The sequence below is a fragment of the Hypomesus transpacificus genome, chromosome 9 (genome assembly GCF_021917145.1).
Source record: "Hypomesus transpacificus isolate Combined female chromosome 9, fHypTra1, whole genome shotgun sequence".
Taxonomy (NCBI): domain Eukaryota; kingdom Metazoa; phylum Chordata; class Actinopteri; order Osmeriformes; family Osmeridae; genus Hypomesus; species Hypomesus transpacificus.
Genome location: NC_061068.1, coordinates 7,572,956 through 7,598,463, shown reverse-complemented (window position 1 = coordinate 7,598,463; position 25,508 = coordinate 7,572,956). Strand labels below are relative to the sequence as shown.

Genomic DNA, 25,508 nt, shown 5'->3' with positions numbered 1-25,508 from the left:
CTTCATGAACCTCTACACACTGAACTGCTCCATCATCCTGAACAGACTGCTTGGAACATGTTAGACAGCTTTGCTTGGATTGTAACAATCACATAATGCAATTTTGTGCAAGGACAATTACAAATGGTCAATTAAATAATTACCTTTACCCTTCTGGAAGATGTTTAGTGGAATCTCTTATGGATGCAATTACAATTTTGTGTCTAGTATATTATGTATGTCAAACAGCACTGCATGGTTTTGTCTGTGTTGTGTGTATGGACAATACTGTATTTTTTTACTGATTACATTGGGGAAACTAGTTTTTCTATTCTACTGTGGTAATTAAAGGATAATTGAATACAGTTCTGACAATCCTAACAACTGACAACACTCTAAACAGGATACAAGTGATCACAATCAGGATACAGTGTTCCCTAAAGCTTCCCAATCAGAACTACTATGGGCAACAATGCATGGCATTTCCTCATATTGTCTATAATAATGTCTTTAAAGTGTGGCTTAGAAGGTAGATAACTTTATTTTTTTAAATTGCCCAAAGGAAGACAAACTTCTTACTAATAAAAAGCATATGGACATTTCATTTTGTCCCACAATTAAAATACAAACATTTTATTAAGTAACTTTCATGAAAGATTTAAACCCAGTTGTGTTTACACTCCTTGCATATGGAGGTTAAGGGGAGGGATTACAATATATTTTAATTGTGGAAGTAGATCACTTCAAAACACTTGTTTGCTGTCTTTTATATATTTTGTTTTGCCATTAAATGTCACTCAGGTTTTCAGAAAGTGTGTATGAAACTAAATTATTGTTGACTGACATTATGAAAAAATGTACCTTTACATGATGTACACTACATACAGTACAGCTTGGTCTTTGCTTTTATCCTGTGAAACATTTATGCAAACATCACCCTCTGCAGGAGAAAAACTACACAGGCACCAGATGACCTGCACTGTGCACATTTTTTAAGAATGTTTACAGCCTGATATGTATGACCAACAACAAACTACAAAGATTAGAAAACATAATTTATTTAACATAAAAAAATGCAATTTCATAATAGAAGTATATCTACAAAAAACATTTCAAAAAATAGAGGCAGGTGTACAGGAAATATTATCAACATAATAATGCTGATAATCCCCTTGGAACACCGCATAAAGGAAGATTTCTCACTTCAATTTGTAAATGTTTCAGAAGCATTCAGTTCAGAAGCAAAGATATTTCGCAAACTGAGAACAGAATATAGACTAGTCAGGGTTCATTCCAGGAAACTGTCAAGGGTCAGGCAGCTGGGGAGCTTGGGAGGAGCGGGGCGGGACACCTTCTTCCTTTTGCCCTTCATGATGAGTGGACGGATCTCAGACAAAGGAGACTTATGTAGAGCAGAGCATTAAGGAATTAAAATCGCACTTACGCAAATGATGATCGGAGTAGTTTTCTGTCCTGCTATATAACCTGTTACAGCCTGATGTAGTCACTATGTGTCATTAACCTGTAGCTAGATGTGTAAAAACCTAATCACTTGCACTAGTATACTGGAAGATATCCTTTAAAAGTAAAATTATTGGGTAAAAGGATACAGGTTGAATGAACTTAGTCCGTCCACCCAGACCATCATAGCCACTCCTCATCTGAAACAGAATTGTATCACAGAATAAGGTTCAAAACAGACAATTGAAAGAAAACAACAACACCTGTTCTTGTGCGAGTGGGGCCATAGCACAGACATAGGTAGGAGTGTATGATTATAGGGATGGTGAGAACAGTAAAAGGAAGGATCCTCTGATTGTGTGACACATACCACCCCTTGTCTACTCCTCTGAGGATCTAACATGCTACCAAACATCTTCTTCCTGAAGAGGAGCGAGTTCCGGAAGAATGGATCCTCTTCGTCTCTAACCTGAGTAGAACACCCAATACCCCAGCTGATGTATTGCATGTCCACACATTTACACAAAACTTACTTTGAACATTTGAGAATTGATCAAAAATCTGTTGGTGGAAATGTATGACCTTACCTCGCTTCCAGAAGAGCTACTTTCACACTGTTTGGAAGATAAAGACCTGTAAAACAACACAATTGAACCGTATCAAATTTATCAAACTTATTTAGGTACAAAGTATGACTAGGACTTTTGTATTCCCATGACACCCTACTCACACTCCAGGATCCAGGCGCATCTTTTTGGATGGGACCTGTACTGGCCTCACGGCCTCAGGGGTGGTAATGTCAAAGGTCATGTTTAGGTCAATGTCCTCACAGTTGGCAGGCTGGTGAAGATAGGGCTGTTTAAGATTCATCGGAGCAGGGCTGAAAGACATTCAAATGTAACTTTTACACAAACATCTAGACATGAATGTACTTAACACGTTGTGGCATGAGGATATTCCAGAGATGCAGCAAACCTCTCGAAGACGAGACGACTCAGGGCTTCATTTGTGCGCGTGGGTGTGCTCAGTGTCTTTTGAAGAACTTCCACTTTCTTTTTTAGACTCTGTCCAACGATTAAAATAAACAGCAAATAAACCACATATCTTTTGCATTATGCTGATATTCACTCAGTTTTTATATAAAAAACATAAATGCAGCAGAATGCCTTACACTGATCTCTTTATCAGCACCTGTTAGGTCATTCTGAACAGCCTTCATATCCTCCTTGGTACGGTTCATTTCCATAGTAGCTTTTTGTAACTGCAGATACATGAAACACTATTCATCCAAGACTATTCAAGACACAAAAATTACATTTTTTACATCGCATAGACAACTGTAGGTCAACAACGATATAGAGATTTCCTTGTAAAAAAATAGGTCATTTCTACATGTCTTATTGCTACCTTGTTGTTTGAGGTAAAAACCTCTCGTTTGAGTTTTTCACACATTTCATTTGAAGATCTGAGGCTCCCTTTCAGGTTGTCATACTCCCTGACATGGGCAAACAAAAAACAGGCAGTGGATCATTAGATATACTGGAGGTCCTGTGTACAGTGATCTCATTTGCTGGCTGCAGGTGAGATGGAGGTCCTTACTTCTTGAGAGAGATGCAGTAGATGGAGAGCTGTTCCACAGCAGCCTGGCCCACACCCATGTCTGTGATCATAGATTCTACCTCGGCTCTCTGGCCTTGCAATAACACATCAAGACTAAAGAGAGGTCAGACAGATTATGTTAGTAGAGCACCAGGATTATTCTTCATTCATTTGAACAAACAGTTTGAAATCAGACAGATTGATTTGATTCTAGAGAGTAAACTGGGGTATTATCAAATCTGGATAATTATAATACAAGTAAAAAGTTATCCGCCGTATAAATGCGTCATTGTACACTGTACAGAGCAGTGTGCCTTGGTGAATGTGTGTTCATTATATGATACTGTACTTCTCATAAGTTTTCATTTTGGTCATGAGTCTGCGAGCTTCCTCCTTGGCGGCCTGTGTTTCTTTCTGCTGGGTTTCCAAGTACTTCATTTGTTTCTGTTTAACATAAGACACTTGTTGTAAGTATATTTTGGAATGGTTTGGAAAATAACTTTGACACTATTCCACATGTGAATTTAGCACACTCAAAAAACAGATGGCAATTTACCTTGAGAGCAGAGCAGAGCATCTCTTTTTCTTCAATCTCTTTTCGGACATTATTCAGGTCTTTCTTTTGCTTCTCCACAGTCTCCTTCAATTTGTTTACCTCTTTACATCTGTCACTCCAGTGAGCCTCTGGGGATCAGACATAGTGGAGTTAATAATGGCTAAACCTCTATATAACTCAGCAAGAAAAAGTGTTAGACAAATGTAATTGCATATCAAGCATCACCATAGCCAAAAGTGGTGATGGATTTTTGTTTGACCATGTACTTACCGTTAGCACTTAACGTAGCTTTCAATCTACTCAGTTCATTCTAAGGAGGAAAATAAAATGACATTTCTGAGAGCTAAGTCAATTTTTGATATAAAATTAAACACCATACTTAACATTAACAAACATGAGGGTTTATTTAGAAAGTAAATTGTACATACTTAGTACATAGACTTTCAGTATTACCTGTAAGCTCTCTGGATCTATGGATGAGTTCTCTTCTTCTCCACCAATATCGAAGAAGAGCTTATTAATAATGTGTCTCGTGCTAACCTATGGGAGAATCACAATACACAGCAGAAGTGGTATTAGGTGGCATCAAATGGCGAAACCAGAACTTTTTTTGTGGGATGGCAAGCCACAGACACAGCAAGACAGATTAATGGTGCTGTGACAGGCAGATTGTTTAGTGAGAGATGTGAGAACAGTTTACATGGGGAATAGATGAGTATAAAGATAGATACCTGTTTTCTACATTGGGGGCAGGTCTTGTGAGGGGCTGTCTGAAACCACTGTTGAAGACTGAAATCAGAGAAAGTTAATAAATTCACTATATAAATCAAATATGGACATAGGGGTCTATACTCTCAAATTACTTTCAAAATATAATGTATTTTACAAATTCGATCATTAAGCAGCAGACGGGGGTTAACCTGTGTCTGACACTTAACTTACCAGCCGTAGTGGAAAGTGTGCCCACAATGGATGGCAGCAACATCTCTCGAGTGATCAAAGAAGTCCGAGCAGATGGTGCAGTAGGCTCGAATAGGCATTTTTTTAATGGCCAGCCTATAAAAATAAAACATAACAGGTTTATAAAACGATCCAAACATGCACTTGTTGGCAATGCAATTCTGTCATACATGTTTTAGTGAAAGCCATTTCTAGAAAGTTTACTAATAAGCTTGCTAGTCCAACAAAATCAAAAACCAGATACTGTGTAATACTACTACTAGTAGCCTAGCAGGCTTGGGTTTTTTAGGTAAACGTAGCCTACTTACAGAAATGGCAATTCAGTCGAAAAAATTAAGTATAATATCTAGTCCAATCATTTATATTTAGACAACCCATCGGTCTCCAACATTCAGCATCTTACTAGTCACGTTAGTTATATTTAAATAAAATATTTTGGTTTAGTGCAGTGCAGGCGACATAAACTAGATTGCTAGATCCATTACGGCGCGCTTGGTTTAAACTAAGAGAGTGCGTTCAAGACTATAAACATGCAACCTTATTGATAAGGTTTTATAACTACGTCTGGTCAGTTATGCAACTGCTCACAGTTGAGAATTATAATATCCTCACCGGTAATATTTTACGAAAATGATGACGCAGTTGCATTGCTACAGTAATAGCAATTTAGTTAAGGAAACCGTTGGAGAACCAAAGCTTCTAACAGAATAGAACCACAGTTTCAATTTGGCTTTGCAAACACACACTCATTTCCCACAATTCCACTTGATAGTGGTCCGTAGACGACGTCAAATTACATTTTACCTGCGCTAGCAAAAACATGAGTGAATTATTTTAACACCAAAATACTATTTTCGCAATAATGAAAGGTAATGGTACTGTTTATGAATTGTTCAAATCTATCTAGTCGTGTGATTATATTTAGCAAGACAAAACTGACTTTATGAAATGTGATTATGTGAACGTCATGTGAACAGTGCCGATTGAGAGTAGGTTAGCGAGACTAGCACTAGTAGCGCTACAGTACGGTAGCTAGCTTGGCCAGTGGTGTGTTACTCGAAACTGTAAAGTAGACTTTTTAGAAAGTGAGTTAATTTGACATTTAACCTCTGCAGTTTTTTCTTCTTCAAAAATGGCTAGCTTCCTACTAATGTAAATTGTTGAACTTTGTACCTTATGTTTACAATCTTTGACATGGTGTCAAATGTTACAGGTGAAAGTCCCTGTATTGGCTTGCAGTGATGGCTGGAGAGGTCCACAACAAGGGTGTGGCATGGGATAACTTGAATGGCTCCCTGACTCCAGTGGACCGTCTCCGTAATGAGAGGTCTGACAGCCCCACACCGGGCCTGGTGGAGGGGACAGAACCAGGTGAGATTGACATTCGTCTGATTGCAAGACATTGCTATATTACATTGCTAGAATGATAATGGATTTGATGACTTGACCAATCAAGAGACTTCCTCCCCTCAACCATAAAACAGTAGGCTAGACTAGCTAGCTGTACTACATAGTTCTGTTTTAAGGATTTGGAGCAATATACAACTGGACACATCCCTCCCAAATATAAGTGGAAACAGCTTCAGTTTTATGAACTTATCAAAAACTATCTCACAAGCAAACTTTATCTTACAAATAGAATACATCATGCATAGCACAACACGACAGAAACAAATTGATGACACAGTTCACTTAATTCACAGCTTGTTGTCAAAATTCCAAGAAAGACACGCCTGGAATTGCCAATGCAGTTGCCAGTTACTACATGTTATCATGTGACAGTGTTCCGTGCAGCCACTTCTACACAGCTTTAGCCAAGAATCCACCGTGAATAGGGTTCTTGATGAACAAACCATCAGTGTTCTTGTTGGCAGAGAGTGTGCAGAAATGTGCACAATAGCACAATGTATTCTTTGCATATCGTATTCTCTGGATTTAAAACAATTGGTAATGGATGGTATTTCAACAGAGGCCTTTGTTTGATTTGCTCAGCTAGAATGTGCTTCTTGCTTGGCAAGTGTGAGTTGTAAGAATGTTTAAGCTAATGATTATGATATGCTTTGGAGAAAACATGACATTAGTGTGACAAAGTCAAGGGGAAATGTCCTTATTAGTTTCAAACTCATGGCATAATTAAGTGATACAATGTATTCATTTAAACATACACTTTCATTTAAAGTAATGTACAAAGGAGGATTTGGACCTGGGACCTCTTGATCTGCAGTCAAAAATACCACCTCGCTATACTCATCCCCCCATGATATCTTGGCTCTGTTTGAAGTTTCCCATTGAAATCAGGAAAATGTATTTTTACAGTAAGGTTGAATGGATGGGAACAAGACTACATTTTTTCCTATTTTAATTAGGCAAGAGTGAAATTACAGTTTATTTCACAGTCAAGTAAAAAATAAATAAAAGATCTGTTCATTTGGATTGTGTTAACAACAAAATCTGAATCTCCACAGGTGCCGGCCAGCAGAGTGCCATGTTTGTCCATTCCCAGTCATTTGAGGACTTGACTGCTGAAAGTGAGGAGCAGACTGAGACAGAGCTCAATAAAGGCTCTGATCAGGTGGATTTCGGGGAATGTGCAGAGGAGATACAGACCGTGTTGGCAGGAGAGTATGTTCAGGAGGAGCCTCTTGTGAAGGTGCAGAAGGAACGGAATGAGGAGGAACAACCTGAAAGCAGAATTAAAGAGGAGGATGTGTCAAGCGAGGCATGGCGTAGCCACAGAAAGCATGTGTTTGTGCTGAGCGAAGCTGGTAAACCCATCTACTCGCGCTATGGCACAGAGGAGGCCCTCTCTAGCACCATGGGGGTCATGATGGCACTGGTCTCATTTGTGGAGGCTGGGAAGAACATCATCCGGTCCATCCATGCAGGTAAGAAAAATATATCAGGGCAGCCCGAAATGCTTTTCTAAAATGTAAAAAAAAAATGCTGGCCTTTGCCTATTTGTTTATCTCATTTAAATGCGCTTTTCTAGATGGTTACAAAGTGGTGTTCCTTCGTAAGAGTCCTCTGGTTCTGGTGGGTGTATCGCGTACCCGTCAGTCGGACCGAGAGCTGACCCGTGAGTTGCAGTACATCTACTACCAGATTGTCAGCCTGCTCACCCTGACCCAGCTCAACCACATCTTCCAGCATAAACAGAACTACGACCTGCGCCGCCTTCTGGCCGGCTCTGAACACCTCACAGATAACCTGCTTCGTCTGCTGGAACGCGACCCAGGCCTGCTCCTCAGCGCTGTAACATGCCTCCCGCTGGCCAGCTCCGTCCGGGATGTTGTGTCCTCCAGCCTGCAGGCCGCCAAAGCCAAGAACCTGGTCTTCTCCATTCTGCTGGCGGGAGACCGCCTGGTCACCTTGGTGCGTAAAAAGGACCAGTTCCTGCACCACATGGACTTGCATTTACTCTTCAACCTGGTGGGATCTTCCACCTCTTTCCGTGAAGGCGAAGGATGGACGCCTATCTGCCTACCCAAGTTCAACACAGCAGGCTTCTTCCACGCCCACATCTCATACCTAGAGCCGGCTTCTGAACTCTGCTTAATCCTGGTCTCCACGGACAGGGAGGACTTCTTTAATTTGTCTGACTGCAAGCGACGCTTTCTGGAGCGTCTGAGCAAACGCAGTGCCTACCAGACCCTGAAGGAGGCGCTGAAGAGCCCAAGCTACTCAGCAACCCAGGTCGGCATTCCAGAACTCAGGCACTTTCTTTATAAGTCAAAGAGCTCGGGTCTCTACACCAGGTGAGACAGACAATATTATGACTATTACACGTTTCAGTACTGTTATGCTACTGTCATGCTACTGTCACCAACTCTGGATCAATCACCTCCTTGCTATCAGTTCCAGTTATTATTTTCTGTCTCTTTCCCCCCAGCCCTGAGCTCCCCATGCCATACCAATCTGAGGAGGAGCAGGAAAGGTTGATGGGACTGTACCAGTACCTGCACAGCCACCTGCACCACCCAACTCATCCGCTCCGCTCCATCTACCACTGCGGAGAGACTGAAAACTTGTTTGCCTGGGTAAGTACAATGCTTTGAGGAGGTACGAATTTCTCTGGACATTCAATTTACTTTCAATGAATTGAGCAAGGCACATTTGCATCAACAGTGTCTACGCAGAATATAATAAAGCATATTTTCAGTTCAGTGCAGTGTTTCCCCTAGGATTTTTTTTTAGCAGTGGGGGCAGGTCAGGTCTAACACCCCCCCCCCCCCCCCCTTGCCAAAACAAAGTGCTAACCCTATATTTCGGAGCATCTTAATCTAATAGTCTAATAGCTAATGTAATATTGCACGTATTTTCGTCCTATTTCCCCTAAATAAATAAAATTAGCACACTTAAAGACACCTTACAGTATGTGCTAAATGGCATAAATGCTGCCAATTAATAATTGACGTAACAACTTATTGTAAATGCAGTGGCCTAGCCTACAGATTAAGGTAGGCCACTCGGAAGCATGTACACTGTCTGCTTCATTTGATCTTGATAGGCCAAGCATTCTTTAGCAAATAATAACAATATACCCACTATTTATTCATTAAAACTAGGCTACTTAAGCATAATAATGCACCTAAAATACAAACGTGAGCAAGGGCAGCAATCGCTATCGAATCAACAGACGTGCAATTTCGCTAGCAGGGGAAGAATACAAACAACGAAAATCACCAGTTAACTTAATTTAAATTTGCAAGAACTATAGACTAATACATTAACAGGCTTAAATGAACTGACAACATAAAATATACCACTTTCAGTTCTCAAGGATGCACACGCGCAATCTCAACTGCGCTGTGAAGCGTGTCTGTGCTATTCTCCGACATGCGCTCTAACAATCACGGCTGATAGACGGCCTAACATTTTGTACAGCTCTAATTCTGATACCGTGGCGGCAGAAATTTAACCGCCACGGTAAAATCAACATAGGGGAAACACTGCAGTGTAATTACAGAAATACCCATCTCTTGGTATCTCAATGAGCTGCCACTCTTTCAAACTGATACAACAAACATTGTGCATTTTAATTAGTCTCAGTTGTGGACCGCTCCTTTATTCAAATCCAGACAATATGGAAAACGTTGACAATAATTGTGGCTGATTTCCGAATTTAGATATTGATTAAAAAAAGGGCTTGATGGATCCATACCTACAGTGTTTCTCAATAACAAGGGCAGGCGATTACATAATAGCTAGTAGAAGATACACATTATTGTAAATGCTCTGACAGTATGTCCAACCCTTCCCTCCCTCAGGTAACAAGTGGCTTTGAACTGTACCTCTGCTTCAGTCCCTTGGGGACCAAGGTGCTGGCTGTGTCTGCTGTTAATAAGCTTCTGAAGTGGATCAGGAGGGAGGAGGACCGACTCTTTATCCTCAGTCCCTTAACATACTGAGCCCTCACCCAATTGACCTAGTATTTGATCTGCTGAAAGAGAAGCCCCACTGAAAGTAGGGTCTGATTGAAGAGGCTGGACTGCTGCAACTATGAAGCTTGAGTCATTCTGGTCTGATGCTCAGACTGCAAATAGCAATACAATTAGTGAACTGTAGTCCGTCAGTTAGTAGTCATCAACAGGATTAAATCAATGATGGCAGGGATGAATTTTAAGTATAAAATCACTGCATTTTTACTGAGATAGATGATCAGTTGCTGCATGATAAAGTAACCATGCAGCAACCATTTTAACTAACAGGAAGTCTCATCATTGATGCTACTTCATGTCTCAATTAAAATAGACCTGTCCCTGTTTAGAAACATTTTTTTTTTAATCATCAGTACACTTGAAACACTGTAATAACTGTAGATTTTAAAAAGAAAATAGTACTTTTATAAGTGGTTTTGATTTTATTGAATCTTTTTGTTTTTTTACCAAGATGCCAAAGGGGATTTTTGTCAGGAGCTTCGATGTTTCTGTTCGCACAATTATATAAATAAAAGGAGACTGATAGGAGATTGATCTCCCGTTGACCATTCACTGTGGTCCTTTTAGCGTAATTGCACTTGTGTTCCTGCTAATTCCAGTCTTTCTTATCTGAACACTGAATAGTGATGTAAAAGCATTCTAATTAAATACAACAAAGATTTTTCTACTTGTCGTCTTTTGTGTAGTTTTTTCGACAAATGGTCTGGTTTTGCAAGCATTTCCATGCTTGAATATTAAGAAATATAGACTCCAAGTAAATGGAGCGTCTTCCCTCACTTTTCATGTCTTACCTAACGGCCTTTGAAACTTGTGCTTATACCTAATGGTGCGCTATATTTGGGCTCTCAAGCCATGATTATGCCATGTCTGTGAGTCTCACGCATTCGCCGTGAGACTCACGCATTTCAGCCATTTTTCACGCTCTCACGCAACACCTTGTATTATTTCTCACCCATTTCAACCATTTCTCACGTTGACAAGTTAGGGATAACTAGCCCGCTATATACAATGAGTGGACGAGTCGCAGGTGAGGGACGATTTCTGCCGAGATGATAGTTATATCGAGTTATACAGTTAAATGCCAATCAGAAAACATCACCTGCACCCCCCCCCCCCCCGTTGCCCGAAAATTTAAAAGTTGACAGGGATGGTGATCTCACGCCAAACCTTCGATAAAACTTGAGAGCCCTGTTATCTTGTCAAGAATAGTAATATTAATAAATGACCAATTGTGAAATTGCACGTGTTTTTTCGTAATTTTGAGATGTCAGTAGTGGTTACTGCAATAAGACGCACCAGCCCCGTCTACAACAGAGACAGCAGCCTATATTGGCAGTGTAACAAAGGGGAGGAGCATGTGCGCGAGCTTTACGGATAATAACAAAATGCATTCTTAAGAGACTCAATGAAGTTCCGTACAAACCAAACTTTACTTGTACTTGACAGTTATTCACATAATAGCTCAGGCGTAAAGAAGGGTCAAATCTGTATCTGAAGTTTACAACCAACCCAACCACTTGATGATGTCGGAGGACGCATTGATATTTCCATTCTAGTCACATCGTTTTACAGGTAAGCAAGGAAGCTTTAGTTCATGTGGAGTTCACCCCGCCTTTTGGTCTATTTAAATAACATTTATATGAGTATAATCGTATTTTTTAAAGAATGCAGTAATAGTTCTCATAGTTCTCCTCTGTGTCAATTTACAAGATTCACTATGTAAGCACTCTTCAGTAGGTTTATCTTGGAGGCTGTGAAAAGAACACACCTCAATCATAACTTTTACTTCTGTATGAAAGCTTGTAAACTTTTACTTGGCATGAAATTGTGTAAACAGTATGCAACTGGTGGATAAAACAGATATCACAAGATAATTTGGGAATTTTTATGTTCCATACATTTGCTTAAATATGCATCACGAGTATTATTCTATAAATATTTTTGCCTAAAATGTAACTCATTTGAATTCCTTTAAGAGCAAAGATGAAACAGTCACTTCGGAAGTATAGGTAGTTTGTGCCATTTATTACTTTTAAATTTGCCAGATCAAATTACAATGCATTGCAGACTCTACCTTTAAATAACAATGGATGGAAACGTATTCAAACGTAGCTTTATTAACCATGAACATGAAGAAAGTCAATCAGTCCTGAATATGTGTACTCATGTCCTGACTGCTTTTAAACGCTAAGCTTGAGTTAGTTTGACATGAAGTTGCAAATGTTAAAAGGTAACATACTGGTGCAGTTCTATGAATTATTAATGTTGTTACCGCATATAGACTACAGTCATTCCTAGTATCATTTATAATCAGTAGGTGAGTTTGTACATAACTGTACAATTTCAGACTTGTAGCCTTATTCCTTGAGGACAAAAATAATAAAAATGCATGGCTAAAATTCTCAGACACGTTTTGATTTGCCACTTCATCTAAAACTTAAGGAAGCACACATAAGTGCCCATATATGCCCATGAGTCTGTATGCATCTTTCACCCTCAAAGGCACGTAGTGGTTGTGACAGGAATGCCAAGTAGAGAAGAGAAGGTCCCTGAGTTCCACCTGCCTGTGAGGTTTCAGTTAATAATTGACCCAAGAACTCAGCTCAACCTGCGATGAATTTAAAGGTGATTTTCATTGTTCATGGCACTGGCACTTTTAGACCATACATCTCAACCTCTGTGTCAAAGACCCTGTGTTTATCTGAGATAAACCCCATCATTTGGCCTGCTTTTGTACTTTTTCATTGTGGAATTAAACTCTTGAGCTTCAAACCGCACCAATTATACAGTTTAATGCCTCTGTTTGTACATTACAGAGTTTAGGGAGTCCCTTGATCACTAATGTTTTTGGCATTTTTGATTCTTATTTTTGATTCTTATCTTATCAGATATCTACGGGCCATTAAGGATGCTATTGCCCAACCGCCTTACCTGGAGGTAACCCAGAGAGGACCGTGCTGCTGTCTCCCTGTGTCCCAGACTGGAGATGGTCCACTGGGCCACACTGTGGGTGTCATGTGTCTGGCTCCAGACATTCCTGGCCTCTGCCTTGGCTATATGTCCCTCGACAGCCCCCAATCCGGTTAACTTCTCAGTGGTTTACACCATGCCCTTTTTCCAAACTCTTAACTCAATTCAAAATATAGTTACAAACCCACAGTATCTGGAGGTGTATGTGGCCTCGCAGAACAGAATTGAAGCTGTGAACAGAAGTCTGGAGAAGGTATGGGAGCTTAACACAGGACCAGTGGGCAGCCCAGAGTGTAAAATGTGTGATTTGTGTGACATTGACAAGGACCCCAACTTTTTAGAAAACACAGATAACAAGGTCCTATTGTTGGATACATTCTTCATGTACTTATACTCTTGTGGGAGTTCTCAATATGGTGTGTGCCATTTCCATCAACTTAACAGTCATGGTCAGAAACCCTCTTTTTCGAAGTGCTTATTCAGAAAGGAATCCAACTCTGCAGCTTACTGCCCTGACTGTCTGGCCAGTCCCCTTGGTACCAAGGTTACCATGGTAGAGGAGGGTCAGACCGTGTACTTTTTTGTGGCTGCCACTGTCAATGACAGTGTGACACAGCGCTACGGGAGGAAGTCCATATCGGTGCGCCGGCCGTTGGCCACTGAAGATGGATTCTACAGCGACGTGCGAGGACTGACTGTCCTGCCCGGTCTGCGCAGAACATACAATATTGAGTACACTTACAGCTTCTTCACCCAGGAGTTTGTCTACTTTCTTTCTGTTCAGAGAGAGAGTCCTGACCAGGAGTTTTCACCACTCCAGACACGGCTGGGTCGTCTTCCACGCAATGAGTGGGAGATGAGGAGGTACCGTGAGGTCATTTTAGAGTGCCGCTTTGAACCCAAGCGCCGTCGGCGCCGGAATGCAGCTAGTAAGGCCTTTAAGGATGTGGTATACAATGTCGTCCAAGCAGCCCACTTTGGCAAGGCTGGCAGGGAGCTGGCAGAGGAGCTAGGTGCCGAGGAGGAAGATGACATTTTGTATGGAGTGTTTGCAGTCACAGACGACAATGGTGTCACAGAGCATGAGTCAGCCCTGTGTGCTTTTCCTATGGACAACATCAACACAGCCATCAGCGATGGGGTAGATGACTGCTGTGAGTCTGGCCCTGAGCAACTGTCCAGAGGACTGTGCCACTTCCAGTACTGTGAAAGCTGTCCCCATGAGGTGAGTTCAATACCAATAATAACCCAGCTTCAGAGTGGTTTCTTTGGATTGACTTTGTTGGAGCCATCTATGAATTCAATTCAATCTATGAATACAATTGAGAAATAATCAACAAATAATGTAACCACAATGAACATATAAGCATATAAACACTAAGAACATACAGTATAAACATATAAACAATGTAAACATATTCACAATGAATGTTATTATAAGCAACAACAGTATAAACAAATAAACAATACTTAACAACAATATGAACATTATAAGCAGCATGAATGTGAAGCAGTGCATTTATGCTTGAGCTGAAACGAGAGTGCACTGTTTGTTTGGCTCAGGAGTAGTAGAAGACTGTGGGAGTTGTTTAAAGGAGTGATGATGTATACTGTAGATCCAGTATGAACACTGACAGACAGAAGTTTAGAGAACAGTTTATTTTAATGAACTCTGGATGAAGGGATATGATGACTATTTATCTGGACACACATTTCTCTGATATTTACCCTGACTTTGAAAGCCACTGGAATGTTTTTGAGACATGTATGTTGGGTTATCAAGGCATAGTGTGTTGTTACTGGCATGACATGGATGTTGACAGACACAGATCATAATGTCTTGTACAAGGTATGTTGTCTTTGTTCTTTGTCTTAACCTTCTCTGTATTGATCACGGGAGCAGCAAAAATGTGACTCTTAAATCTAGGGACCAAAGAAATGCTTGTTTTGTTTCTACATGCAGACAAATATTGTAGGTATTCATACCAAGGGAGAATACAGTACTGTGAGGGATCTTTCTGACTAGGCAGATTTCCTCTCCACTATTTTCATGTAAGGTCACACTGGGCTGTAAGGGGAGGAGTAAGACCAGAAATACCATAAGAGTGACCTCAATCATCCGCTCATTTAATCAAGGTCTTGATATGGAAGCTGTTTGATGACGCACAACTCAATGGAAAAAGTTCAAATTTGCCATTTGTTGAAGGGAACAGCGGAAGAATTTAGGATCATTGGCAGCAATCTTAAGCTTTAGGGAGTAAGTTATTTTGAACTTCTGTAAATGTGCGATCTTGGATACTTCCCTCTTTGGAGCAGTGTTCCCATCTAATGTGTCTCAGATACTCATTTATTTTTTGTGAAATGTTTGGCACAAATGCTTTAGTGGAGAAGGGTCAAGGTTAGCTGTGTATATTCTCTAGCCTCTTCTTTGACATACTCCACAGGTGCCTGGAGACAGTATTCAGAAAAGGGCTTAATAATATGTTATGGCACAAATTTAGAAAATGGATCTTCATATCCTAATGGCCATGGTCTACATTCCTTCAGATATATATGCTCTTACCTCTTTCCAGAGCATGGAGAACAATGCCACTTGCAGAGACCAGCCCACCATGGTGTCTAAGCCCTACTACAGGGTGGACCTGTTCAACAGGCAGATGAAAGGCGTCCTGCTCACCTCCCTCCTGGTCACCATCATAGAGAATAAGACAGTGGCACACATCGGCACCTCCAGTGGGCGTCTGCTACAGGTATACAACATCACCAATGCATGGAGGACATATACCATAAACAAAGTGTTAATATTGACAAATGTATTTGGTTACAATTCTTTATTATAAATCCTTTAAAATTTACAGCAAAAAGAAAAGGTTTTGGCATTTTTGGGGGATTTATTATAGATACCCTAGATTAAATATTTGGTTGCGTAGCATTGTAGCACAACCAAAATAACTATATTAATATCAATGCAATCGTGTTTTTGATAGCTTGTTTTGACAAGGTCAAGCCCGATTATCTTTGCAAATTACTCCTTGGTGGAGAACCAGAGAGTGACCTCTATTGCTGCTGTCCACTCCTCGGAATCCTTACTCTTTGTAGTTGGAGACAAGGTAAGCGTTGTCTTAAAATAAACATATTAAACTATAAAAGTAAAAAAAATTAAAGAAAGTTAAAAAGCACTTTTATTGGTGTATAATTTTGTTGGTAGTTATGAAGACATGGCATCCCATACATTTTGCACAATCATCAAACACTGTAAAAAACAGTTTTCTGTCTTATTGTGTGACAGATGATCCAGGTGCCTCAGCGAGGCCCAGGGTGCCAGCATTTCCTTACCTGTGCCATGTGCCTGACAGCCCCCAAGTTCATGGGGTGCGGCTGGTGCTCTGGAGAGTGCTCTTGGGAGAGTGAGTGTCGAGGTCGCTGGCGGAACGAGTCTTGTCCTCCGGGTATCACTGGGGTGAGATGTGCTGGATTGTTTTGTAGTTTTTTTTTCAAATGTTGTTCTTGTTCCTGTTTAGTAATGTTCCTTCTCTGATTTATCTGGAGTAGTTCTTCCCAAGGACAGCACCTCACGATGGTCAGACCGAGCTCACGGTTTGTGGCTGGGAGTTCCGGTCACCCCAGCGTCCTACCATAAGCTCAAGAACCCACCAGGTGAGACTGGGACAGGCAGGCTGCGTCGTACTTTCTCAGAAGAGCAACAGCACACAGTGAGTACATCACAGGTCATACCGTAGATACCACGTCAAAACACCATTGGTTAGGTCCTGAGATCAAATGCATTTGGGAATGTATTTTCTTAACAATAGCTTTTTTTGAAAGATGAACTAGGAGGAGATAAGGAGATACTCTGGAGTTGGACAAATTTAATCTTCATGATTTGACTATTTTATTTCCTTGTTATTGTTAGGAAAGATAGTCTGGCTAAACAAAGCATTTTGATCTTCCAGGTGTAAGTAGAGCAGCAAAAAGGCTTAACATTCCTTTTGGTTTCATTTTTGAATCAGTCTTCCTTTGCTTGTGCTTTCACTTCACCTTAGCCTGGTGTGTAAGATCCGCTCCGGGGAGATGGAGCTGTCCAAGCCAGTCAACGTCACTGTGGAAGTACATGAGGGCAAGGTGGAGGGGCGTTATTCCATTGACGGGAAAGCGGAGATGCCTGGATTTACATTTGTGGTAATGGGGTTGGCACTCAATTAACTGCCTTAATCAAGGCAACCTTTTTGAAGAGTACAACATAAACAGACCTGGTGATATCAGTGGAATACAGCATTGTTATATACATACATACATTGCAACTTCTTGAAGTTGAAATGGGATTTCTTTGCTCCCTTTATCAGATTCCCAACATCACTGAGATCCAGCCTAACTATGGTCCCCGTGTTGGGGGAACCCTCATCACTGTCACTGGTCCTCACTTGGACGCTGGGAGTTCCAGGAAGGTTACTCTGAATGGAGAACCCTGTCCCATAAGGAGGTGGGCTATTGCTATTACATCATTTACCATATTCCACGCCCTACCGATTTAATTAGAGGGTTTGAAAGATGTCCCAAGGGGAGAGATTGGTTCCGTGTAGATCCAGGCATGTCCCAACATGTGTTGCCACAGACATCGTACACAGAGTATGAGGCTGCTCAGTCTTCCAGTGAACCTTTCAGTCAAAGAAGGTGCTGTTAATGGACATGTTTTCATGAGCAGATCACTGCTGTACTGCTTTTTGTCAATGGTTTTGTGGTCATCCATACCAAACAATCCTTTTCATGTTGTGTAAAAAGTGCTGGCTACATACACTTAAACATTGATAAACACTGTATACTTTCGCTGCTATATTGTACATTTAGAGATTTACATCTATTTATGTAATTCATTGTGTAAGTCATCCTCTTACACCTCCCCTCTCCTTGACTAATCTGCAGTTTCACCATGCCTCGAGGCAATGTGTCCTCCATCATCTGTCTGTCCCAGCCTATCTCAGAGGTCAGGGATGTCCCTCTCAGCGTCTTCATTGACAAGTCCCCAGTTCTCACCACCAAGGTGTTCTACTACAGGGAGAACCCAGAGATCACAGCTGTCCTTCCAGACTGCAGCTTTGACAGGTAGGTCTAATCATCCATCTAATGAAGCTGCCCTCCACGATCCAAAGAGGATAGCACTAAACTTGGGTGTTCTATGTTGAGCTGGTAAACACAATACTCCGTATCCTTTTGTACTTTGTTCTGTGAACTTCAGGGGGTCAAAGATAATCATTGAAGGGAAGAACCTGGACTCTGTCTACCGCACCATCATCCGTTTCAAACCCAATGAGAGTCACCTGAAGCCTGTGATGACGGTGACAACTGTATCTCTTTTTTGACACAAATATGACACAGATATCCAATTTAGGTGCTAGCAAGGAATTACTTTAACGTGGCAACAGCCCACAAATCTCTCTGAAAGAGATCATTGGGTATTTGCACCTAGTATGCGTCCAGTTTGTTGATGTTTTAACATATCAACTATATTATGACATGCACATATTGTAAGTACACACACATTTCCAATCCTATGCTTACAACTCTAATTGTGTTCCAGGAGTGTAAAGGCAAGTCAATTCCCACGAAGATGGAGTGTACGAGCCCGGCCTTCCCCAGGGATGAGCCAGAGGAGGGGGAGCTCTCCTTTGACATGGATGGGGCTGTTCAACTCTGGAACAGAGAATTCTCCTATCATCCCTATGGAAAACCCATACCATTTGAAACAGAGGGGCATGTGCTTAGTTTGTACCCTGGGCAAGATGAAGTTTCACTGCATGTAAGGCCAGCAGTGCTTTTACAAGGTTATAGTTAGCGCCATAAGTCCTTGGACAGTAAAAAAAAAAAAAAGGGTTACTTTCTGTCATTTAGCTGGCTAAGAGCACATACTGTCCAAGAGTAATTTAGAACAGATGTCTGGTCCACAGCTGAATGTTTAAAGACAATCCTTAAGGTATAGGCAACAAAGTATAATTGCGTTATTCTTTATGATGTTAATAGAAACAATGTTGAAGCCTTCAACTCCCAAATTAAAGCTGACAATCTGCTCTCTCATTGTACGGAACCTCAACACAATTAAAGGCAGAATTATACATCTTTAGATAGCATGTTACATACATAGCAATACATATTTTTTTTACAGCATCAAAAACTCAACCTTGTGAGTTCCTGCATGACCATCACCATGACAGTGGGAGGAGTTGACTGTGGTGCCAAAGTCCTGGACAATGAGATCACCTGCAGGATCCCCAAAAATATGACTATCCCAAGTGAAGGACTGGCTGTGAAGGTTAGTATAACCATGGAAGGATTTCCAATAAAGAAAATGTATATGACCTATCTGCCAGATTATGATTCTATAATTGGGACATTTCAGTTGAAGAGGGAACATCATCTGTAGGCCTCCTTGCTGCAACCAGGGCTGGACTGACTCCAACTCTCTTATCTCCTGCAGATCAGCATCAATGGGGATGTTCACAACGTAGGGTCAGTTGTCCTGGTCAGCAACCACTACATGGCGGGCGTTGTTCTGGGGATCCTGGGAGCCTTGGTGGCAGGAGCTGTGCTGGCCTTTGTTGTCATGAAACACCTGAGGAAGAAGAAGAAAGGTGAGGTTTTCTCTGGTCTCTGGGTAGAGTAGTTTGCACAACCTCAAACAGGATGTAAGCTTAACTAGATTTTTAAACTAGGTAATCCATAACCCCCCCCCCACGCCACCTCCGACCCCCCAAATACGCACACTCACACACACACACTCACACACACACACACACACACACACACACACACACACACACACACACACACACACACACACACACACACACATCCTCACACACCCAGACACCATACAAATATATTCACTGCCCAGGCTAGTTCTAATGGGAAAATGTTCTGCTATGGTTGATGATTGAAAGCTGTTGTGAAACCTCTCAGCTTCTATGGTGGAGACCCGCCTGGCCCATAACTCTAACCGCTCTGGAACCAGCAGCGTGGAGCTGTCACCGGTAGGGGATTACAGAAGAGGTGAGACACTGGCAAGATAGAAAATATTATAATTTACGTTCTAACTATATTCCATTTCAATGAAAGTGGACACTATTTGAATGTTACATAACTGAACACACATCATTTTAGTGGTTCCAATCCTAGGCCCTGTCATTCCAGTGATGTCTCAGAGCCCCTCCACCCCCCTGGGAGTCCCGTTGGTGTTTCCCAGTATGGCCTATAATGCTGGCAGCATGGACCCCAGCCTCACCCCCCTCATGACCCCAGAGAAGATCTCCATCACCAGCTTCAGGCCAGAGCTCCTGGAGGAGGTGAAGGACGTGCTGATCCCAGCAGAAATGCTCGTCGTCCAGCATCACCAGATCATTGGAAAGGGTACGTGTAAGCTCCATAGCAGGCTGTGAGGAAAACAGATGGGGAAAAAATCACAATACGTTTTTCACTGTTCTTTTTATCTCTCCCATCAGGTCATTTTGGCACGGTTTACCATGGCTACTTCACGGACCACAACAACAGAGAAATCCACTGTGCTGTTAAATCATTAAACAGTGAGCATATCACATCCTGATGACAATGATTTACAATGTTCTTGAGCTTGTGTCCCAAGCTATAGACACTTTATATGACCGTTGGGTAAACATGAACCAAACCACTTATTGAGGAAAGAGTAGTTACCGTTTTGAGTTTTTAAACTATGATCCACATACACAACACATCCAATACTGCATATGTGTGTGTTACCAGGAATAACAGATGTGGAGGAGGTGGAGCAGTTCCTGAAGGAGGGTATCCTGATGAAGGGGTTCCACCACACCAACGTGCTGTCTCTGCTGGGCATCCTGCTGCCTGAGGAGGGGCTCCCCCTCGTGGTGCTTCCCTACATGAAGCACGGGGACCTGCGGCACTTCATACGCTGTGAGAGGAGGGTAAAAAAGTGCCTCTAGTACAATTTTAAACATATGTTTGTATAAAAAAGTGCAAGGTTTGACCTAATCAGAGAAAAAGGGCTTGGAATTTGTAAAAAAAACAAACAAACGTAGTAACGGGTTGTTCCGACATTGCACTCTGATCTTTACCACAGCACAACACATGGGTTATTTGGCGATATACCACAGCCTTTTCATGGTTTAATGCTTTAATATCTAACAAATATTTGACATGTTGCTCAACATTCTTGCACTAGAACCCCACGGTGAAGGACTTGATTGGCTTTGGCCTCCAGGTGACAAAGGGGATGGAGTACCTGGCGCAGAAGAAGTTTGTGCACAGAGATCTGGCAGCACGGAACTGCATGTGAGTGCAAAAGTTGGTCATCACCACATGAAACAGCATTCAGCAGTCAGTTATTTGCCACTGGTTGAATACAATTATACCTGACACATGCCTCATATTATCATCAATTGAGTTGTGTTGTAAATGTTCGTGTTTATATGTAACGGGCTGAGATGGTCTTTGGTCGGTAGGTGTAACACTAATCTCTCTGCTGCCCTTCAGGCTGGATGAGTCATACACAGTGAAGGTAGCAGACTTTGGCATGGCCAGAGATGTCTTTGATAAGGAGTACTACAGTGTTCAAGATCACAGGAAGGCCAAGCTACCAGTCAAGTGGATGGCAATCGAAAGCCTGCAGACACAGAAATTCACCTCCAAATCAGATGTGGTGTGTAACTCAATCAAGAAGATTTTTGGGGAAAATACAGCATTGTATATCATAGCAGTATATTATCCTTATGTATGTGTTGTTGCAGTGGTCGTTTGGTGTCATGATGTGGGAAATGCTCACCAGAGGAGCCAGCCCTTACCCTGAGGTGGACCCATATGACATCACACACTACCTACTGAAGGGTAGGAGGCTGCCCCAACCACAGTATTGTCCTGACCCCCTGTAAGTAGGGCTAATGATGACCATTCATTACCTATTTATATCTGCTTTTCCTTACATGCCTGTACACGCTTTGTTCCAGCTCGATAAAGTCTTATAAAAATATATTCTAGAATATATGTATTAGATGAATGTACAACATTTATATGTTGTTCCGGAAACAGAATGTTAGAACACACACACACACACACACACAAAGAGTAACATTAACACCAGTGAGTCAGCATGTTTTTCCCATCTCAGTATCAATGATAAATTGTACAGTGTTTCGCCCAATAACACAGGAAAGATAGATGAACCATTAGACACTCTTGAAGCCTAAATTAATATATTAATAAAATCATTAACAATACAAATACACTTAAATGACATTCACGTATAACTACAAGCAATCCTAGTTAACTACCTAAAAGTGTAAAAAAATCCTTATTTATGTACTGGTCCTAATGATTCAAACCTGCGCTTGGCTTGGCTGTAATTCCTGTCCGTGCAGCACAGCAGCTTTTCCTAATGCCTTGGGGCCTCCAGAACTAGCCACGCCTGCCACCATGTTTGGTCGTTTTTCTCCACTGGAAACAGATGGCCCTGTGAATTGATTGGTTTTATTGTGGCGATGCAGCGAGCATACCATAGCTGAAAAGTATAGAGTATACTTAAATCTAATTTAAATGCATTAAACAAGACCTCAATCCATTTTAATAACACATGTATCTTTTTCTACACAATTGGAAGTGTACTAAAAATTTACTGATGTGCTAAATTCACATACACAATGACAACTTTAATATTTGTAAGTACAGTGTGTTTTTACTTATTCTTAGTAGGTATACTTTAAGTGTAGTATTTATTTTGCTCAGGTAATTGTCGATAAACATGGACACAAACATGTTCCAAAATAATGATTAACTCCCTTTGTTATTTCACATAATTACATAATTCAATTTGCTTTACTAGCTTCCAAATCTCTTCCTCCTTTCCAGGTATTCAATTATGCTAGAGTGCTGGGACCCTGACCCAGAGAGCAGGCCCAGCTTTACTACTTTGGTAGCTGCTGTTCTTACCATATTGTCTGGCCTCGAGGGAGAACACTACATTAGCCTCAAGGTTACCTACGTTAACCTGGACCAGCCCCGGCCCTACCCAGCACTCACCGAGTCTCCTGACGAGACAGAGTCTTCTGCTGCTGAAGACTCTGGCTCCATCTCCTCATGAGAAGACACCCGCAGGTGTAGAACGGTGCTGTAGCTCAATAAGATTTGTACCAGTTTTAGAGTTACTGGGCAGTTGTTGTCAATGTTTGTGAGTATGTGCAGCCAAAGCATTGTGACAGTTGGGCAGCTGTACAGCTTCATAGTAGCTTGGTGTTTCAATTGCCATCATCTGCACTAGGCTTTTATGAAGAGTAGGAACTCATTTCATAGTGTCATCAAAACCATTAATATATTGAATGTGCTGTCTCTATGTTTTCTCTTAATTATATTGAGATGTAGTGATTGATTTCGGAATATTTTGGATGAAAAGAAATTTACCTATATGTCTCCGTATCTGATATACTGTATGTATCTGATACCACACTGTTACATTACTTGTATGCCCAGCACAATGTATTTTAGATTGACTTTAATAAATTAAGATATTTATTTGTTCATAGACTTGTCATTGTAAGAGTGGAGTAAATTATTTATGTAAAAGCATTTTCTTTTACAATTTCACATTTAGTTGACAGGGTTGAACCAAAATGACTAAACTGGGGAACGGTTATGAAGCGAGCCTTCCACTAGAGGCCAGTGCCTTATTAGGTTTTTCACTCACAGTGTGATTGGCTTACGAGACCAACCAAGGCAGTCCTAAACCCATTGTACATGACTTCAATGTATTTTATAGATAATCTCATCTAATGTTTTATATGTGTTATGCCGCTAGGCTTCAACATGCAAAGCATCCCAGTGGTATTGGGTTAAACCTAATCAGTCTTTATTCTGAGGTTACAGTCTCAACCCATAGGTAGGAAGACACTGGCACCAGACATACAAACCCTCCTAGACTTCAAAAGAGGATGAAGCTGACCTTTTAAAAAAAAAGTATCAAAGTTTAGAAACTTTTCGGAATCTTAGAAGTCATACAATGCACAACAATCCCACTTCACCCGTAAAGATATCCCAGACAAATAAAACCAGGGAAATACACATCATAATGTTCCATGCTGCCAAGAACAAAAGTGAATTCTCAAATGGTGGGAGCCTTTGATTCACACATATATATATATATAGAGGGAGAGATAGATAGAGAGAGCTCTCCCATTGTCAAAGTATACGAGAACATCCCGCAGGGCAAAAGCCAGTTTCACAGGAGTGGCAGGAAGAGAATATCTCCCTACAGTAGCTTTCTGCCTGTTCTGATGCTGCTACCCCTGTGAACTCAAGTTCAAACTCTTACCTGAAAGGCTTTCCCTCTTGATCTTTCTCTTGGAACCTGAGTCACGTTAATGCTGGCTCTCTGAACGTTCCTTTATTTTGTCGTGGTTAGCCTCAAGTATGACACAGATATGAGTGCCTCCTATGTGGAAACAGTAATGCAGGAAAGGTACTTGCATTGTACTAAATCATACACATAGATATTAAAAAGTGTCAATGTTCATGTTTATCTATCTGTTTATGTCTATGTATAACCCTGTGAGATGTTTATAGCTTTGGTAATGGTATAATGATGATGATGATAATGGCAACAGTTATTTTGTGGTTTGAATCCCTTCGTAATTTACCTTCCTATAACTTAGTCCAGTTCATCATACCATTCATTTTCTGGTGTTGTGGTGTTGAAGCAGTGTATGTCAGTGATGTAGTCTGCCTGCTGACAGGGTTGATCTGAGGCATCCATCAGCAGTGCAAGCCCCTGACAGAACATGCCCAGCTATGCTGACTGGGGCCCGGCCAGATGAGAAGAATACACACTGTTGTTAGGTCTCTGTCAGAGTTCTTTATGTGTAGGAAAAACTTTACTCCCCAGAGAGATCCAGCTTGCATCTTTAATATAAGCCATGAATAATTGACAGATATTTTTTGAAAGAGGAGCAGAAAAATCACAAAAAAATCTCTTCAGACAGTGTTGACGGTGGATAGGAGATTCACTTTGACAAGCTGATATTGGTCCATTGTTTAGGAAGACAGACTGTATGGCGATGTTAAAAGCTATTGATTTCACAGCAACATGCCAGAGTTGTTTCACCCATGCGGGGTTGAGGTCAAGAAATATTGTTTTGTTTTGTGAGATGTTGGGGAAAACGTGTACAGGATAGATGCAAAGAATCTGGAAAATATGTATGGTCTCATCCACCTTATGTATTGAAAAAACTGAAATATGTGCCTTCAATGCCGATTCAAAGAGAGTAAAATTAAAATGGTCAAAGTGTTCCCAAACACAATATCTCTCAACATCTCTTCTAATTTATTTGGCTTGGACTTACAGTAAGCTCTGACTTAAGCTCTGTCTACATCCAAGATGGAGGTTTGGGACAAATGATTTCCTGCCAACATTAATCTTTATCAAGTCTGGTGGGGACTGCACTCTTATCCCTGGGTAGTAGTAGATTGTAAACAATACTGTGGAGGACTATTCAGGTGCGTTCTCACCTCAGCTGGAG

General features: G+C 41.1%; 3 protein-coding genes across 4 annotated transcripts; 2 read left to right on the top strand and 1 right to left on the bottom strand.

The window, feature by feature from the left end:
- Positions 1-1,021: 1,021 nt before the first annotated feature.
- On the bottom strand, positions 1,022-5,054 carry LOC124471071 (TRAF-interacting protein). Its single transcript, XM_047025400.1, has 16 exons — positions 4,864-5,054; positions 4,538-4,651; positions 4,327-4,384; positions 4,049-4,135; positions 3,866-3,905; positions 3,596-3,723; positions 3,389-3,483; positions 3,040-3,153; positions 2,848-2,935; positions 2,612-2,701; positions 2,416-2,504; positions 2,171-2,320; positions 2,028-2,073; positions 1,811-1,909; positions 1,590-1,640; positions 1,022-1,381 (listed from the first exon to the last, which is right to left on the bottom strand). Exons 2-16 carry the CDS (start codon positions 4,633-4,635, stop codon positions 1,268-1,270), a joined length of 1,347 nt encoding a protein of 448 aa, XP_046881356.1. The 5' UTR covers positions 4,636-4,651; positions 4,864-5,054; the 3' UTR covers positions 1,022-1,267.
- A 270-nt stretch (positions 5,055-5,324) lies between these two features.
- Positions 5,325-10,641, top strand: mon1a (MON1 secretory trafficking family member A). Of its 2 annotated transcripts, none has more exons than XM_047025063.1 (6): positions 5,325-5,424; positions 5,769-5,926; positions 7,021-7,440; positions 7,545-8,310; positions 8,445-8,592; positions 9,823-10,641. In XM_047025063.1, the coding sequence occupies exons 2-6, from the start codon at positions 5,797-5,799 to the stop codon at positions 9,961-9,963; spliced, it is 1,605 nt and encodes a 534-aa protein (XP_046881019.1). In that variant the 5' UTR covers positions 5,325-5,424; positions 5,769-5,796; the 3' UTR covers positions 9,964-10,641. The 2 variants fall into 2 exon arrangements, with proteins under 2 accessions (XP_046881019.1, XP_046881020.1); XM_047025064.1 differs by lacking the exon at positions 5,325-5,424 and adding an exon at positions 6,735-6,870 and having other exon boundaries at positions 5,838-5,926.
- A 756-nt stretch (positions 10,642-11,397) lies between these two features.
- Positions 11,398-23,470, top strand: mst1rb (macrophage stimulating 1 receptor b). Its single transcript, XM_047025451.1, has 22 exons — positions 11,398-11,565; positions 12,496-12,618; positions 12,882-14,188; positions 15,537-15,713; positions 15,951-16,073; positions 16,253-16,423; positions 16,516-16,676; positions 17,007-17,142; positions 17,307-17,443; positions 17,884-18,063; positions 18,197-18,296; positions 18,539-18,757; positions 19,121-19,267; positions 19,433-19,586; positions 19,915-20,004; positions 20,116-20,361; positions 20,454-20,534; positions 20,731-20,912; positions 21,170-21,279; positions 21,481-21,646; positions 21,735-21,871; positions 22,849-23,470. Exons 3-22 carry the CDS (start codon positions 12,980-12,982, stop codon positions 23,078-23,080), a joined length of 4,158 nt encoding a protein of 1,385 aa, XP_046881407.1. The 5' UTR covers positions 11,398-11,565; positions 12,496-12,618; positions 12,882-12,979; the 3' UTR covers positions 23,081-23,470.
- Positions 23,471-25,508: the final 2,038 nt, after the last annotated feature.

What these genes read in the sequence shown, in the direction of transcription:
- LOC124471071 (XM_047025400.1), bottom strand. Translation starts at nt 4,635, where the DNA reads ATGCCTATTCGAGCCTACTGCACCATCTGCTCGGACTTCTTTGATCAC. An exon ending in TTTTTACCTCAAACAACAAG is followed by an intron (nt 2,702 to 2,847) that starts GTAGCAATAAGA and finishes ATGTATCTGCAG; the next exon opens with TTACAAAAAGCTACTATGGA. An exon ending in AGAGGAGTAGACAAGGGGTG is followed by an intron (nt 1,641 to 1,810) that starts GTATGTGTCACA and finishes ATTCTGTTTCAG; the next exon opens with ATGAGGAGTGGCTATGATGG.
- mon1a (XM_047025063.1), top strand. Translation starts at nt 5,797, where the DNA reads ATGGCTGGAGAGGTCCACAACAAGGGTGTGGCATGGGATAACTTGAAT. An exon ending in CATCCGGTCCATCCATGCAG is followed by an intron (nt 7,441 to 7,544) that starts GTAAGAAAAATA and finishes GCGCTTTTCTAG; the next exon opens with ATGGTTACAAAGTGGTGTTC. An exon ending in CTGAAAACTTGTTTGCCTGG is followed by an intron (nt 8,593 to 9,822) that starts GTAAGTACAATG and finishes TCCCTCCCTCAG; the next exon opens with GTAACAAGTGGCTTTGAACT.
- mst1rb (XM_047025451.1), top strand. Translation starts at nt 12,980, where the DNA reads ATGGTCCACTGGGCCACACTGTGGGTGTCATGTGTCTGGCTCCAGACA. An exon ending in GTCCTCCGGGTATCACTGGG is followed by an intron (nt 16,424 to 16,515) that starts GTGAGATGTGCT and finishes TATCTGGAGTAG; the next exon opens with TTCTTCCCAAGGACAGCACC. An exon ending in TGCCTGGATTTACATTTGTG is followed by an intron (nt 17,143 to 17,306) that starts GTAATGGGGTTG and finishes TCCCTTTATCAG; the next exon opens with ATTCCCAACATCACTGAGAT.